This window comes from Sapajus apella, unplaced genomic scaffold (genome assembly GCF_009761245.1).
Source record: "Sapajus apella isolate SASKATOON/1434 unplaced genomic scaffold, GSC_monkey_1.0 scaffold87, whole genome shotgun sequence".
NCBI classification, from domain to species: domain Eukaryota; kingdom Metazoa; phylum Chordata; class Mammalia; order Primates; family Cebidae; genus Sapajus; species Sapajus apella.
In genome coordinates this window covers 69,002-83,939 of record NW_022437027.1, presented here as the reverse complement: position 1 = coordinate 83,939, position 14,938 = coordinate 69,002, and the positions used below count along the sequence as shown (strand labels likewise).

Below are 14,938 nucleotides of genomic sequence, written 5' to 3'. Positions count from 1 at the left end.
AAAAAAAAAAAAAAAAAAAAAAAAGATTTTCAAGAAATAATTATTAGAGATGGAGTGGATCCTCTTTATATAATGACATAAGTTTAAACTTACCCCAAAGTTAATAATAATTTAAAATATATATGTACCTAATAAAATAGCCCTAATATATAATACTGAAAAAGTAATAAAATAACAGGGAGAAAATGCACCACAGAGGAAGTTTTCAACTCATCTCCCTTAATTACTTAGATAACTGCCACAAAAATTTGGCAAGACTACAGAAGATCTGAACACGACAAATAAGCCTGATCTGATCATTAAAGAGTTCTGTATTCAACAATTAGAGAAAACATATTTCTCTTGTACTATGCCATTAAAAGATACCCTTAATAATACTGCTTTTCAGTCTTTAAGATCAAGCGAACAAAAACCTTAGTAGGCAAGTTGTGGTGGCTCATGCCTGTAATACTAGCACTTCGGGAGGCTGCGTTGGGCAGGTCAGTTGAGGCCAGGAGTTTGAGACCAGCCTGGCCAACATGGTGAAATCCTGTCTCTACTAAAAATAAAGAATTTATTGGGTGTGATGGCAGGTGCCTGTCATCCCAGCTACTTGGGAGACGGAGAAATAATTGCTTGAACCTGAGAGGTGGAGTTTGCAGTGAGATCATGCCACTGCACTCCATCCTGGGCAACAGAGCAAGACTCTGTCTCAAAAATAAATAATTAATTAATTAATTAAATAAACAATAAACTTTAAAGAATAATATTATAAAAATCATAATATCTACGTATTACATATTTAAGTCAGAAGTTAACAAAAAGTTAACATAGAAATCCCCTACATTTTTAAATATTAAAACACATGCTAAATTACTCACAGGTTATAAAAGAAATAATAATGGAAAATTTAAAACAAACTGAATCATAATGAAAAAAGTAACTCAGTAAAAATAGAGTGGTAGGCCAGGCACAGAGGCTCACATCTGTAAACCCAGCACTCTGGGAGCCAAGGCAGGCAGATCACTTGAGGTGATGAATTCAAGACCAGGCTGGCCAACATGATGAAACCCCATCTCTACTGAAAACACAAAAAAAGTTAGCTTTGTGTGGTGGTGAGTGCCTGTGGTCCCAGCTACTCAGGAAGCTGAGGCAGAAGAATCGCTTGAACCCAGGAGGTGGAGGTTGCAGTGAGCTGAGATTGCGCCACCGCCATCAGCCTGGGCAACAGAGCCAGACTCCATCTCAAATGAAAAAACAAAAAAAAAAATAGAGTGGTACTTTAAGGAAAACTTACCACCCTAATAATTATATTAGAGAAGAGAAAAGTCTCAAAATTAGCTAAGTATCCAGCTTAAGATGTGTGAAAAAGAAGAGTATATTATCCCAAACAAAATAGAAGAAATCACAGAAATTTGAGAGAAAGCCAACAACAACAACAATAAAAACAAAACAAAAATACATTGCTGATCTTCTGATCAATAAAGCCAAAAGTCGGTTCTCTGAAAAACATAACAAAATAAGACAAACCTCAGGCAAGACTGATCAGAAGAACAAAAATACAAATAAAACAATGGTGGCATTTCAGATCAGTGAGGAAAAAGAAAAACTAATCAATAAAAAATGACTAATATTCCAGCAAAACTGGTAATAAAAAAGAAAAAAATGGACTGGGTATGGTGGCTTACGCCTGTAATCCCAGCACTTTGGGAGGCCAAGGTGGGTGGGTGGATCACCTGAGGTCAAGAGTTCAAGACCAGTCTGGCCAACATGGTGAAACCCCATCTCTACTAAAAGTACAAAAATTAGCCAGGCACCTGTAATCCCAGCTACTCAGGAGGCTGAGACAGGAGAATAGGTTGAACCCATGAGGCGGAGATTGCAGTGAGCCAAGATCACGCCATTGCACTCAGTCTGGGTGACAAGAGTGAGACCCCCATCTCAAAAAAAGAAAAAGATGAAACTGGATCCCTACCTCACACCATATACAAAAAAAAAAAAAAAAAAACCATCAATTTCAAGTAGACTTAAGATTTAAATCTCATAGTCACCAAAACAGCGTGGTACTGGTATAAAATTAGGCACACAGACCAATAGAACAGAATAGAGCGCCCAGAAATAAAGCCAAATACTTAGAGCCAATGATCTTCGACAAAGCAAATAAAAACATAACATGGGGAAAAAAACACCCTTCAACAAACTGGGGTAATTGGCAAGCCACATGTAGAGGAATGAAACTGGATTCTAATTTCTCACCTTATACAAAAATCAACTCAAGATGAATTGGTGTACTTAAACCTAAGATCTGAAACCATAAAAATTCTAGAACATCAGAAAAACCCTTCTGACACTGGCTTAGGCTAAGACTTCATGACCAAGAACCCAAAAGCAAACACAATAAAAACAAAGACAAGTAGATAGAAATTAAACTATTAGCAAAAAGCTTCTGCACAGCAAAAGAAACAATCATTAGAATAAACAGACAATGCACAGAGTGGGAGAAAATCTTCACAATCTATACATCTGACAAATGACTAACACTCAGAATCTACAAGGAACTCAAACAAAGCAGCAAGAAAAAAAATCCCATCAAAAAGTGGGCTAAGGACATGAATAGACAATTCTCAAAAGAAAGCCAACAAACATGAAAAATGCTCATCATCACTAATAATCAGGGAAATGCAAATCAAAACCACAAGCCAATATTGCCTTACTCTAGCAAGAATCGTCATAATCAAAAAATCAAAAAATAATAGATGTTGGCAGGGACATTGTGAAAAGGGAACACTTTTACACTGCTGTTAGTAATGTAACCTAGTAAAACCAGTGGAAAACAGTGTGGAGATTCCTTAAAGAACTAAAAGTAGAACTACCATTTAATACAGCAATCCCACCACTGGGTATCTATTCAGAGGAAAAGAAGACATTACACAAAAAGATACTTACTCACATGTTTATAGCAGCACAATTCACAATTGCAAAAATATGGAACCAGCCCAAATGCCCATCAATCAATGAGAAGATAAAGAAATTGTGATGTATATATACACATACACCATGGAATACTATTCAGCCATAAAAAGGAACGAAATAATGGCATTAGCAACAACCTGGATGGAACTGGAGATCACTATTCTAAGTGAAGTAACTCAGGAATGGAAAAACCAAACATTGTATGTTGTTACTTATAAGTGGGAGCTAAACTATGAGGGTGCAAAGGCATAAGAATAATACAATGGACTTTGGGGACTCAGGGGAAAGGGTGAGGGGGGATGAAGGATAAAAGACTACAAATGGGTACAGTGTATACTGATAAGGTGATGGGTGTAGCAAAATCTCAGACATCACCACTAAAGAGTTATTCATGTAACCAAACACCACCTGTTCCCTCTAAAACTTAAGGAAATAAATAGCAATAATAATAATAAAGATTTAAATGTCAAAAACCAAACTTTAAAACATTTAGTAGAAAATATAGGTGAATAATTTTAGAACTCAGCATAGGAAAAGCTTTTTTTTAGATTTTTAAGATATAAAAAGCATTGTCAAAAAGAAAGGATTAGTATAAATATGACTATTCTATAATTAAGGATTTTTATTTACTTTAAGATACCTTAAAGTAAGCGAAAAGACATGATACATACCAGGAGCAGATATTCACAACATACATAATCAACAAAGAATTAATATGAAGAATACATAAAGAACTTCTATAAATAAAAGAAGCTTATAAAGAACCCAGCAGTAAAATGACTAAGAAGAAACATATGTTACTAAATAAACACATGAAGAGTATTTTAACATCACTGGTGAGCAGAGAAACGTAAGCTAAAACCACAATGAGATCATCTTACACTCATTTGAATGGGTTGACCCATAAGATCTCTTATACTTAGGATGAGTACAATCTGATATAACCACTTTGGAAATCAGTTTGGCACTACAACCTGAAGATGTGTGAAGTATTTCATATGCTATAAGGCAGCATTTTCATTCCTTGAGTCATATTTAAAAAAAAAAATCTTACATATCTACAACACTGTACAAGAATATTTATAACACCCTGTTCACAATGGTAAAACTTAGAAACCTAAACAACAATGGAAACAATAAACTATTAGCATGTTCACAAAATATTATACAACAGTCAAAACAAATAATCTAGACTCCAGATTTAAGAACAACAATATGGATAAATGGCAGCAACATACTAACCAAAAAAAGATAAATTCTGAAAGATTATATACAGAATGACATCATTTTGGTAAGGTCTAAAAAAACTAAAACTTTTATATAGCTCTTTAGGAATTCATTTACATAAATCTATACACAAAGGAAAGAAAAATTTTGTTGAGTACAACGATCAAAACGATAATTACCTTGGGTTTGGAGAGAGAAGATGAGGTAGTAGAGTTAGCTTAAATGTAGGCTGACTTAAATATAACTTAAATTGTGGGCTCACAGATGCTTACTATATTATTTTAAATAACTAATTAACTAATTAAATAACTAAATGAAAGCAAGCTATGTGAGGACCCATAACTAAGAGTAAATCACAAAATCACAGATAATGATTAATCCAACTTAGTGCACCTAAGGTCCTTTAAAAACACTCGATGCTGGCCAGGCATGGTGGCTCATGTCTGTAAACCCAGCACTTTGGGAGGCCAAGGTCGGCAGACTACCTGAGGCCAGGAGTTCAAGACGGCATTGACCAACATGGTGAAACCCTGTCTCTGCTAAAAATACAAAAATTAGTTGGATGTGGTGGCACACACCTGTAATCCCAGCTACTTGGAAGGCTGAGGCAGAAGAATCACTTGAACCCTGGAGGCAGAGCTTGCAGTCAGTCTACATCACGCTACTGCACTCCAGTCTAGACAGCAGAGTGAGTAAGACTCTGTCTTGGAAAAAAAAAAAACAACAACACTCAATGTTTAAAGGATGTTATTTCCAAATATACAAAATTTAGGGTCCAATGTTGCCAAATCACATAGACAATAAAAGAAGCATCAACAAACTCATTACTACATTTTTTCAGTTTATTTTTGACACTAAGAGCACAGTTGAATCAATATACTTACTTATATGATTCCAAGAACTAATTAAATGTTTTTGGTGTCTCTTCTAATAAAGTTTTTAAAAAGCCCAAACATCTTAAAATATGTATGGTCTAATTTATTATACAATCATTTATAATACATAGTACTATTAATTACACTTTTAAAATTTAACATAAAGTTCTTTAATGTAAAGAACTTATACTGCTGTACGTAATGGAGATACAAGGCTAGACTGAATCACCAATATGATCAGATCAACTTACTTTTGCTATAAGCTGAAGAACTTTCCTTTCGACTCAGCTTAAGATAAAGTCTGGTTTTTGGTTCATTATAAAACTCAGGATTTACAGTAGTAAACTTCTTTAGTTTGCCATACTGTTTTCTCTGAAAATCAAATCCTTTTCTGAAAAAGAAATAAAAAATAAAAATGAAATGTAATATTAAGGTACAAATTTTTTTTAAATCTTTAAAATATAGTATGAAAAGAACCAGGGTTTTATATGTTTACCTACTTTCATACATGTATATAAAATATAAATATATTTTATCAAAGTAAGAAAATAACAACCCTCACAGAGCTGTCATCAGTTTTAAAAAGAGACCAAGATAGAAAAGTATCTAAAAGAGGGTAGGGGCTAGGGGAGAGATAGCATTAAGAAAAATACCTAACGTAGATGACAGGTTGATGGGTGCAGCAAACCACCAGGGCACGTGTACACCTATGTAACAAACCTGCACGTTTTGTACATGTAACCCCAGAAAATAAAGTATAATAATAAAAAAAAGAATAAGCCCCAGTTCCTACAATTGATCCTGTAGCAACATCTGCCTTGCATTGATGTTTATAAAAAAAATAAAATAAAAAACTAAGAACACCTCATGTGCTTTTTAAAATTTTTTAATTTAAATATTTTTATTGGTATATAACAGTTACACATATTTTGGGAGTACATGTGATATCCTGATACCTTTATACATTGTGTAATAAATCAAATCAGGGTAACTGGGATAGTTCATCACTTCAGACATTGATCTTTTCTTTGTGTGAGGAACATTACAATTCTTCTCTTCTGGTTATTCTGACATATATACAATAAATTACTGTTAACTATAATTTCCCTACTGTACTCTCAAATACTAGAGTTAATTCCTCCTATTTTTTTTTTTTTCTACACTTTAACCAACCTCTCTTCATTTCCTATCCCCTTTCTTCCCAGCCTCTGGTAACCACCATTCTACTCTCTCACTTCCATGAGATCTGCTTTTTTAGCTCCACACATGAGTGAGAATGTGCAGTGGTTATCATTTTATACCTGGATTCATTCTCTCTCTCTCTCTCCCTTCCTCCCTCCTGCCCTCCCTCCCTCTCTCTCTTCCTTCCTTCCTTCTTTCCTTCCTTCCTGCCTGCCTGCCTGCCTGCTTGCCTGCCTGCCTGCCTGCCTGCCTTGACAGGGCTGGCTCTGTTGCTGGTGGCATGATCTTGGCTCATTGCAACTTCATCTCCTGGGCTCAAGCCTTCCTCCCATTTCAGCCTCCCATGTAGCTGGGACTATAGGTGCACACCACGACACCTGGCTAATTTTGTATTTTTTCTAGAGACAAAGTTTCATAGAGAAAAGCTTTCATCATGTTACCCAGGCTGGTCTTGAACTCCTGTGCTCAAGTGATTGGCCCTCCTCAGCCTCTTAAAGTTGTGGGATTACAGGTATGAGACTGTGCCTGGCCTTTGACTTATTTCACTTAACGTAATGACTTCCAGTTGCTGAGGATGACAGGATTTCATTCTTTTTACTGCTGAATAAGATCCCATTTTGTTAGAGAGAGAGAGAGAGAGAGAGAGAGAGTGTGTGTGTGTGTGTGTGTGTGTGTGTGTGTGTGTTTATATACCACATTTTCTTTATCCATTCATCCATTGATGGATACTTAGGTTGATTCCATATCTTGGCTATTATGACTACTGCTGAAATAAACATGAAAGTTCAGGTATCTCTTTGATATGCTGATTTCCTTTCTTTTGGATGCATACCCAAGAATGGGATTGCTAGATCATATGATAGTTCTAGTTTTATTTTTTTGAGGAACCTTATTTTCTAAACTATAAAATGGGAATAATAACTTATTCCCGTATCTCCATATCTCACAGGTTACTGTAATGATTATATAAAATAATTCATGTGATGATACTGCTACCAAAACAGTGATATAAACCAATGGAACAGAAGAGAGGCCTCGAAAGTAATGCCACACATCTACAACCATTTGATCTGTGACAAACTGGACAAAAACAAGCAATGGGGAAAGGATTCCCTATTTAATAAATGGTCTTGGGAAAACTGGCTAGCCATGTGCAGAAAGCAGAAACTGGACCCCTTCCTGACACCTTATACAAAAATTAACTCCAGATGGATTAAAGATTTAAACATAAGACTAACACCATAAAAACTCTAGAAGAAAATCTAGACAATACCATTTAGGAAATAGGCATAGGCAAGGACTTCATGACTAAAACACCAAAAGCAATGGCAACAAAAGCCAAAATAGACAAATGGGATCTAATTAAACTTAAGAACTTCTGCACAGCAAAACAACCATTAGAGTGAACCGGCAACCAACAGAATGGAAAAAAATTTTTGCAATCTACCCATCTGACAAAGGGCTAATATCCAGAATCTACACAGAACTAAAACAAACATATAAGAAAAAAAAACACCCCCATCAAAAAGTGGGCAAAAGGTATGAACAGACAATTTTCAAAAAAAGACATTTATGTGGCCAACAAACATACAAAAAGATGCTCATTATCACTGGTCATTAGAGAAATGCAAATCAAAACCACAATAAGATACCATCTCACACCAGTAGAATGGCGATCATTAAAAAATCTGGAGACAACAGATGCTAGAGAGGAGGTGGAGAAAGAGGAGCACTTTGACACTGTTGGTGGGAGTGTAAACTAGTTCAACCATTGTGGAAGACAGTGTGGTGATTCCTCAAGGATCTAGAAATAGAAATACCATTTGACTCAGCAATCCCATTACTGGCTATACACCCAAAGGATTATAAATCATTCTACTATAAAGACACATGCACGTGTATGTTCACTGCGGCACTGTTTACAATAGCAAAGACTTGGAAACAATCCAAATGCCCATCAAAGATAGACTAGATTAAAAAAATGTGGCACATATATACTGTGGAATATTAGGCAGCCACAAAAAAAGGATGAGTTCATGTCCTTTGCAGGGACTTGGATGAATCTGGAAACCATCATTTTCAGCAAACTAACACAAGAACAGAAAACCAAACACTGCATGTTCTCATTCATGAGTATTGAACAATGAGAACACATGGACACAGGGAGGGGAACATCACACACTGGGGTCTGTTGGGGGGTAAGGGGACTAGGGGAGGGATAGCAGGGGGTAGGGAGATTGGGGAGGGATAACATTAGGAGAAATATTTAATGTAGGTGATGTGGGGATAGAGTCAGCAAACCACCATGGCATGTGTATACACATGTAACGATCCTGCAGGATCTGCACATGTAGCCCAGAACTTAAAGTAAAATAAATTTTAAAAATGTTTTAATAAATAAAATATAATAATAATTCATGTGAAGTGCTTAGTTAGAAGAGGGACTGGAATATATAAGCTCCCAATAAAAATATTACTATTAAATCACCATGATGCAAATGGTCATTATATTTATTTTTAATAATCTAAACTTTTACAAAAGGCATACTTCCAAAAAGTAGCATTCTATTATCCTATAAGCTATATAGTTTAGGCATGCAAATGATCACTTATTTATTATGCCACACTGCTAAAAATTATTTCTAAGGTTTGTCAGATAGGATTTCCCTTAGGATTGTGGAAAATAGCCCCAACTACACATAAAATAAGTTAGAAAAATAGCATCCTGCTAGTTAGCCTAATATTGCTCACACTGTTTGATGGTTAGAGGGAGCCAAAATAACTTTAAAGACTTATTCCCTGGCTGAGCATGGTAGCATGTCTGTAATTCCAGCCCTTTGGGAGGCTGAGATGGGAGGGGGATCAATTGAGTCCAGGAGTTTGAAACCAGCCTGGGCAAGACAGCAAGACCCCCATCTCTACAAAAATTTTAAATTAGCTTGGCATGGTGGCATGTGCCTGAAGTCCTAACTACTCAGGAGGCCGGGGCGGGTGGAGACCTTGGGCCCAGGAGTTCAAGGCTGAAGTGAGCTAAGGATCACACCACTGCACTCCAGCCTGGGCAACAGAGCGAGACTTTGTTGCTATATAAAAAAGACTTATTCCCATTTTGCAAGTTTAGAAACTGAGGTATTCTATCTTTTAAAGTTTTCCTATCTTAATCTCTTTTAAAACTGATGATAATTCTGTGAAGGCTATCATTCTCCTATAAAATCACACGTAATTATTTCATACTATAAAACGTACCTCACCAAAAGCTGGCATTCCTCATAGAGTGGTATCTTTTGACTTCTTAAGTACAAGCCAATACTCTTAATGTCACTTAAAACCATGCCAGGTCGAGCTCCTTCCTGTGTGATATTTAATCCTGGAGTCATGTCCTCAAGCCATTTAAAGAATTTACAGCTATCAGCTTTGGGTCCATCACATGTATAAAAGAGACGACCCTAAGGTGAAAGAAAAAAAGATCAAAATTTAGTGAAGAAAATGCTTTTATTTTTCTATTGTTCTTGCATTTGTCAAGGCTTCTATGAAGACTGCTTGACATTATTGTACTCTAGTAAATTAGTCAATATACAACTTAGCCTTATTATTAGCTTAAAATTTAAAACCACCTACTTTTTCATTTACTTTCTCTTTATGAAAAGATTACAATATTCTGAGAATAAAAGCTTATTTGAAAATGTGTTTCTCTGAGTTAAAGTGTCCACTGTAAGCAACCTGAATACTGTCTAGAAATACTGAATATCTTATGCATTTCTTTCTATTCTTTTTTCTCATTCACATTAAGTGCACACACCACAACCCAACAAGAACAAACACATGTAATTTGCTTTTTTTTAAAACAAAACTCAGATGATACATTTTCTACTCTGTAACCTAGCCCTTGTACCCAACAACATAGTATGAGCAGGCAACTATGTTATCAAATAATCTTAAAAAGAAAGCAAAGACTTTTAGTGGCTATATTATATTTGAGTCCACAGTTATACCATTATTTATGAATTTTTGCTTTTGACACCTAAATTTAAATCCAAATTTACACACTTAGCTAACAATGAAGTGGGATATGCAAATAGTGAAAGGAAACCGTATTATGAATGGAAGCACAGTTCAACAATGAGTCAAGCCATCAATCAATGTACATTTCATTAATCTGACTTACTCCATAATATATTATTAAAAATATAAATTAAGTCAGCATATTTTTCTATTCCTCTGGCCTTATCTGTTACGTGTATTAGGGACTAAATAGTAGACTAGCTTCAATATTCATTTCTTTCAGGCTATTTCTGAATTCCCTAAGCTCTCAGGTTGGAACATACTCCCCTTCTCAGTGACCTCACTGTAACTTGGGCATATTCCTCCTATTTTATCAACTACAAAAGTATATAAAATTTTCAGCTGAGCACGGTGGCTTATGCCTGTAATCCTAGCACTCTGGGAGGCCAAGGCAGGAGGATCGCTTGAGCCCAGAAGTTCAAGGCTCCAGTGAGCTGTGATCATGTCACTGCACTCCAGCCTGGATGACATAGTGAGACCCTGTCTCTAAGAAAATAATAAGAATAAGAATAAAATAAAAATACTACACAAAAAGTTCCTAAGCAACTTGAAGGTTAATCTTAACTCATATTTTAGAGTACAGATAATTCTTTCAATAAAACTTTAAGCATTTACTGCATGTTAGGTACTGACACCTCAAATAGAATGCTCTTAATCAAGATTCAGTCTTTAAGCTTATCATGAAGTAATAAGTATCTAAAGCCTTTATAAAACAAGTATTGGTATGGTAGGGGGAGGGGAAGCAAAAATACCTTATTTGGACCTTCCTTTTTAACCATGACAAGTTTTGCAGGTTGACTATGATGACAGAATGGTACATTATTTTCTACATTTTTCAGGTTCTCTCCCTTCAACGATGTGTAAAATGATATGTCAACTTTTGAGAGAGCTTTGTGCAAGTTTTGTGCTAATCCAAACAGCAATATATTTAGATGTTCTACAAAAAAAAAAGAGAGAGATAGATACAGAAGAAAATTAAATACAAAATAATTTTGTTTGCATCACATATATACTGTTTGTAGCTAAACTTGATAGCCTGTTAACAGAGTCATACATAATATAAATATTCATTTTTTAAAAGGTATTTTCTGCTAAATTTAACAGGTCATTTGTAACAGCTCTAGTTAAAAAGAAAAAAATAAAAACTAATTTTAAAAAGATAATACTGGGCAGGCGCAGTGGCTCATGCCCGTAATTCCAGCACTTTGGGGAGGTCAAGGCAGACGGATCATGAGGTCAGGAGACGGACACCATCCTGGCTAACACAGTGAAACCCTGTCTCTACTAAAAATACAAAAAAAATTAGCCGGGTATGGTGGCACGCACCTGTAGTCCCAGCTACTCAAAAGACTAAGGAAAGGGCAGGGCACAGTGGCTCATGCCTGTAATCCCAGCACTTTGGGAGGCTAAGACGGGTGGATCACGAGGTCAAGAAATCGAAGCCATCCTAATCAACATGGTGAAACCCCGTCTCTACTAAAAATACAAAAAATTAGCTGGGCATGGTGACTCATGCCTGTAATCCCAGCTACTCAGGAGGCTGAGGCGGGAGAATCGCTTGAACCTGGGAGGCAGAGGTTGCAGTGAGCTGAGATCTCACCACTGCACTCCAGTCTGGGCGACAGAGCAAGACTTCATCTCAAGAAAAAGAAAAAGAAAAACATGATAATACTGGCCAATCATGGTGGCTCATGTCTGTAATCAAAGCACTTTGGGAAGCCAAGGTGAATGGATGACTTGAGCCCAGAAGTTTGAGACCAGCCTGAAATACATGGTGAGACCCCATTTCTACTAAAAATACAAAAATTAGCTTGGTGTGGTGGTGTGCACCTGTGGTTCCAACTACTTGTGGGAGGTGGGAGGATCACTTAAGCCTGGGAGGCAAGGTTGCAGTGAGCAAGACTGCTCCACTGCACTCTAGCCTGACAGAGTGAGATCCTGTCTCAAAAAAAAAAATAAAAAGAAAATTGTCATTTCCCACTTTCAAATCTCAGTTTTGATCTGAAATTAGAATAACAGTTATTGTCAAAAACTAGAATCAACATATGAAAAATAAATCGTGAATGAGGAATTTACTATAAAAATGCACAACATAACATATTACACTCTCACAATTCTATTACTTATATGAAACAGCAATCAGAATACTATAAAAATATAACAGTCATACCTATGAGGCAAGATGTGAAAGTCTGCTTATAATGAGCAGGCGACTGAAAAACAGCTGGTATGTGAATTTGCCTTTGGGGAAGATAAGCAGACTTTAATTTCTGCCCACTTGGAAAGCATAGCTCAGAGCCACTTATCTCCTGCAATGGAAAATTCAAGTTATGATAACAACTCCAGAAAAATACCATTTACTAATGAGTAAATTATTTTTCATAGACTTTTTTTTTTTTTTTTTTTTTTTGGGACGGAGTTTCGCTCTTGTTACCCAGGCTGGAGTGCAATGGCGCCATCTCGGCTCACCGCAACCTCCGCCTCCTGGGTTCAGGCAATTCTCCTGCCTCAGCCTCCTGAGCAGCTGGGATTACAGGCACGCGCCACCATGCCCAGCTAATTTTTTGTATTTTTAGTAGAGACGGGGTTTCACCATGTTGACCAGGATGGTCTCGATCTCTTGACCTCGTGATCCACCCGCCTCAGCCTCCCAAAGTGCTGGGATTACAGGCTTGAGCCACCGCGCCCGGCCCATAGACATATTTTTTAAAAATATTATTTTATTTTGATTTCTAGGATCCTTGAAAACTACTTTCAAATTTTAAATGAGAAACCAAATATAGCAAGAAAAGCTATTAATGGCACTTTTAACCCTAAATAAGAGCAACTTTTCTTATCTGCCCCTTAATAAGTTTTTATATCTTTTTTGCTAAGAAAAAGTTAACTGATGTGAATGGATCATTATGTATCTTTATTTCTGGTTATGACTATAATAAGGATTATTCACAACTAATGTGAAATAGGATAACACCTTTACCCTACTGATCACTTAATCAGCAAACACAATTGACAGTCAAAAGTAAAAACAATCATTAAATCAGTAAAAACAATCGTTTAATCATTAAAAACAATCAGTAGTAGTGACGAAAACAGAAATAGGAACTATCACTTATTAAGTATTGATTATGTGTCAGAAACTGCACCAGGTACTTTCAAATAAATCATTTTATTCCATGTTCATTAAGATTAGGAGAGATTTTAAGTAAAAGAAAGTGATGTAACTATAGCTCAGAGTTAGGATCAAGTAAAAGCCATCTGTCCAAATCGCTCTGATGCAGTATATTTTGGTAATTCTTTTACTGAAATTCAGACAATAACTTTTGGAAAAATGCATTACAAGGCTGGTACATTTCCTCACCTGTAAATCCTTTACACTGTCGTAGCAGGTAGGCCCTCCTAATACATTTTTAATTTCCTCTGTCTTAGAAGTCTGCTTTAAATTCAGAGAAAGTACTTTCTTTCTGGAAACCAAATCTTGACTGCTAAAATCCTGCTGCTGTTGACAGAGCATGCCTTTTATCATTTGCAAATGCACAGAGTCTAAAGAGCTTTCACTGATAGCATCGCTCTGTCTTTTACTTGTATCTCTAAAATGCATCCCAGAAATAGCCTCGGCAAAGAAGCCATCGGTCATTCTCTTATCAACTCTGTTTGGAGTAGTCACGTTGCATTGGGATGTGTTTTGATATTTCAGCCACTTGCTCTGAGTAGATATATTGGTGAGAAGTGAAACATCCCCTAGAGTCACTTCCCTAGATTCTCCACAGAAAGAGGTTTCATTATGATCCTCAGGCTCAACACTAAAAGAAAGAACTGCTGACTCTTCACACAAGTTGAGCTTGGGGGAACCAGAAGACTCATATGTGTTAGAGTTGATCATATATGAATGAGAGTCTAAGTCAGGTGGTCCATCAGTAGGTGGCAAAGTAATAAGTGGAACCTGGGTTCTACTTACTAATGAAAGCTTTTGAAGGTTCTCATTCTCCAGAGAACTGGATTTTTTCATTCCTGAAAGAAAACAGAATGTTGATTAAATAAAAATGTACTACTAGTCATCACCTAGGCTCTAGAAAACAGTGGGTATATAAAAGGAAAAATTAACAACTTGCTCTGAAAAAAAAAAAATGTGTATATTATTTCCTTAAAAAAAATTAATGGCTTTAATATCAAAAAATAAAGATTTCAAAGCTTAATTCATATATACTGAAACTTTTTTAGGGTTGATAAAGTACTCTTTTTCTTTTCCTCCTTAACTAAGAATTTTTTTTAATTACTAAATTGTATTTATATACCACTTACATTTTCAAAGCATTTTAAAGCAAATAACAACAAAAATGCATCATTCTCATTTTACAAATGAGCTTACAGAAGCTTAGAGGTAGCGGCCAGGCGCGGTGGCTCAAGCCTGTAATCCCAGCACTGTGGGAGGCCGAGGCGGGTGGATCACGAGGTCAAGAGATCGAGACCATCCTGGTCAACATGGTGAAACCCCGTCTCTACTAAAAATACAAAAAATTAGCTGGGCATGGTGGCGCGTGCCTGTAATCCCAGCTACTCAGGAGGCTGAGGCAGGAGAATTGCCTGAACCCAGGAGGCGGAGGTTGCGGTGAGCCGAGATTGCGCCATTGCACTCCAGCCTG

General features: G+C 36.4%; 1 protein-coding gene across 10 annotated transcripts in view; it reads right to left on the bottom strand.

The window, feature by feature from the left end:
• ZGRF1 (zinc finger GRF-type containing 1) overlaps window positions 1-14,938 on the bottom strand; it is an 85,939-nt gene that overhangs the window by 27,614 nt on the left and 43,387 nt on the right. For 9 of the 10 annotated variants that reach the window (XM_032254708.1, XM_032254707.1, XM_032254713.1 and 6 more), the window contains 5 exons: window positions 13,657-14,306; window positions 12,469-12,607; window positions 11,051-11,235; window positions 9,483-9,682; window positions 5,306-5,445 (listed from right to left, as the gene is read on the bottom strand). In XM_032254708.1, the coding sequence (XP_032110599.1) occupies window positions 5,306-5,445; window positions 9,483-9,682; window positions 11,051-11,235; window positions 12,469-12,607; window positions 13,657-14,306 (1,314 nt within the window). The remainder of the gene's footprint in view (window positions 1-5,305; window positions 5,446-9,482; window positions 9,683-11,050; window positions 11,236-12,468; window positions 12,608-13,656; window positions 14,307-14,938) is intronic. The other variant, XM_032254715.1, reaches the window with a different exon arrangement.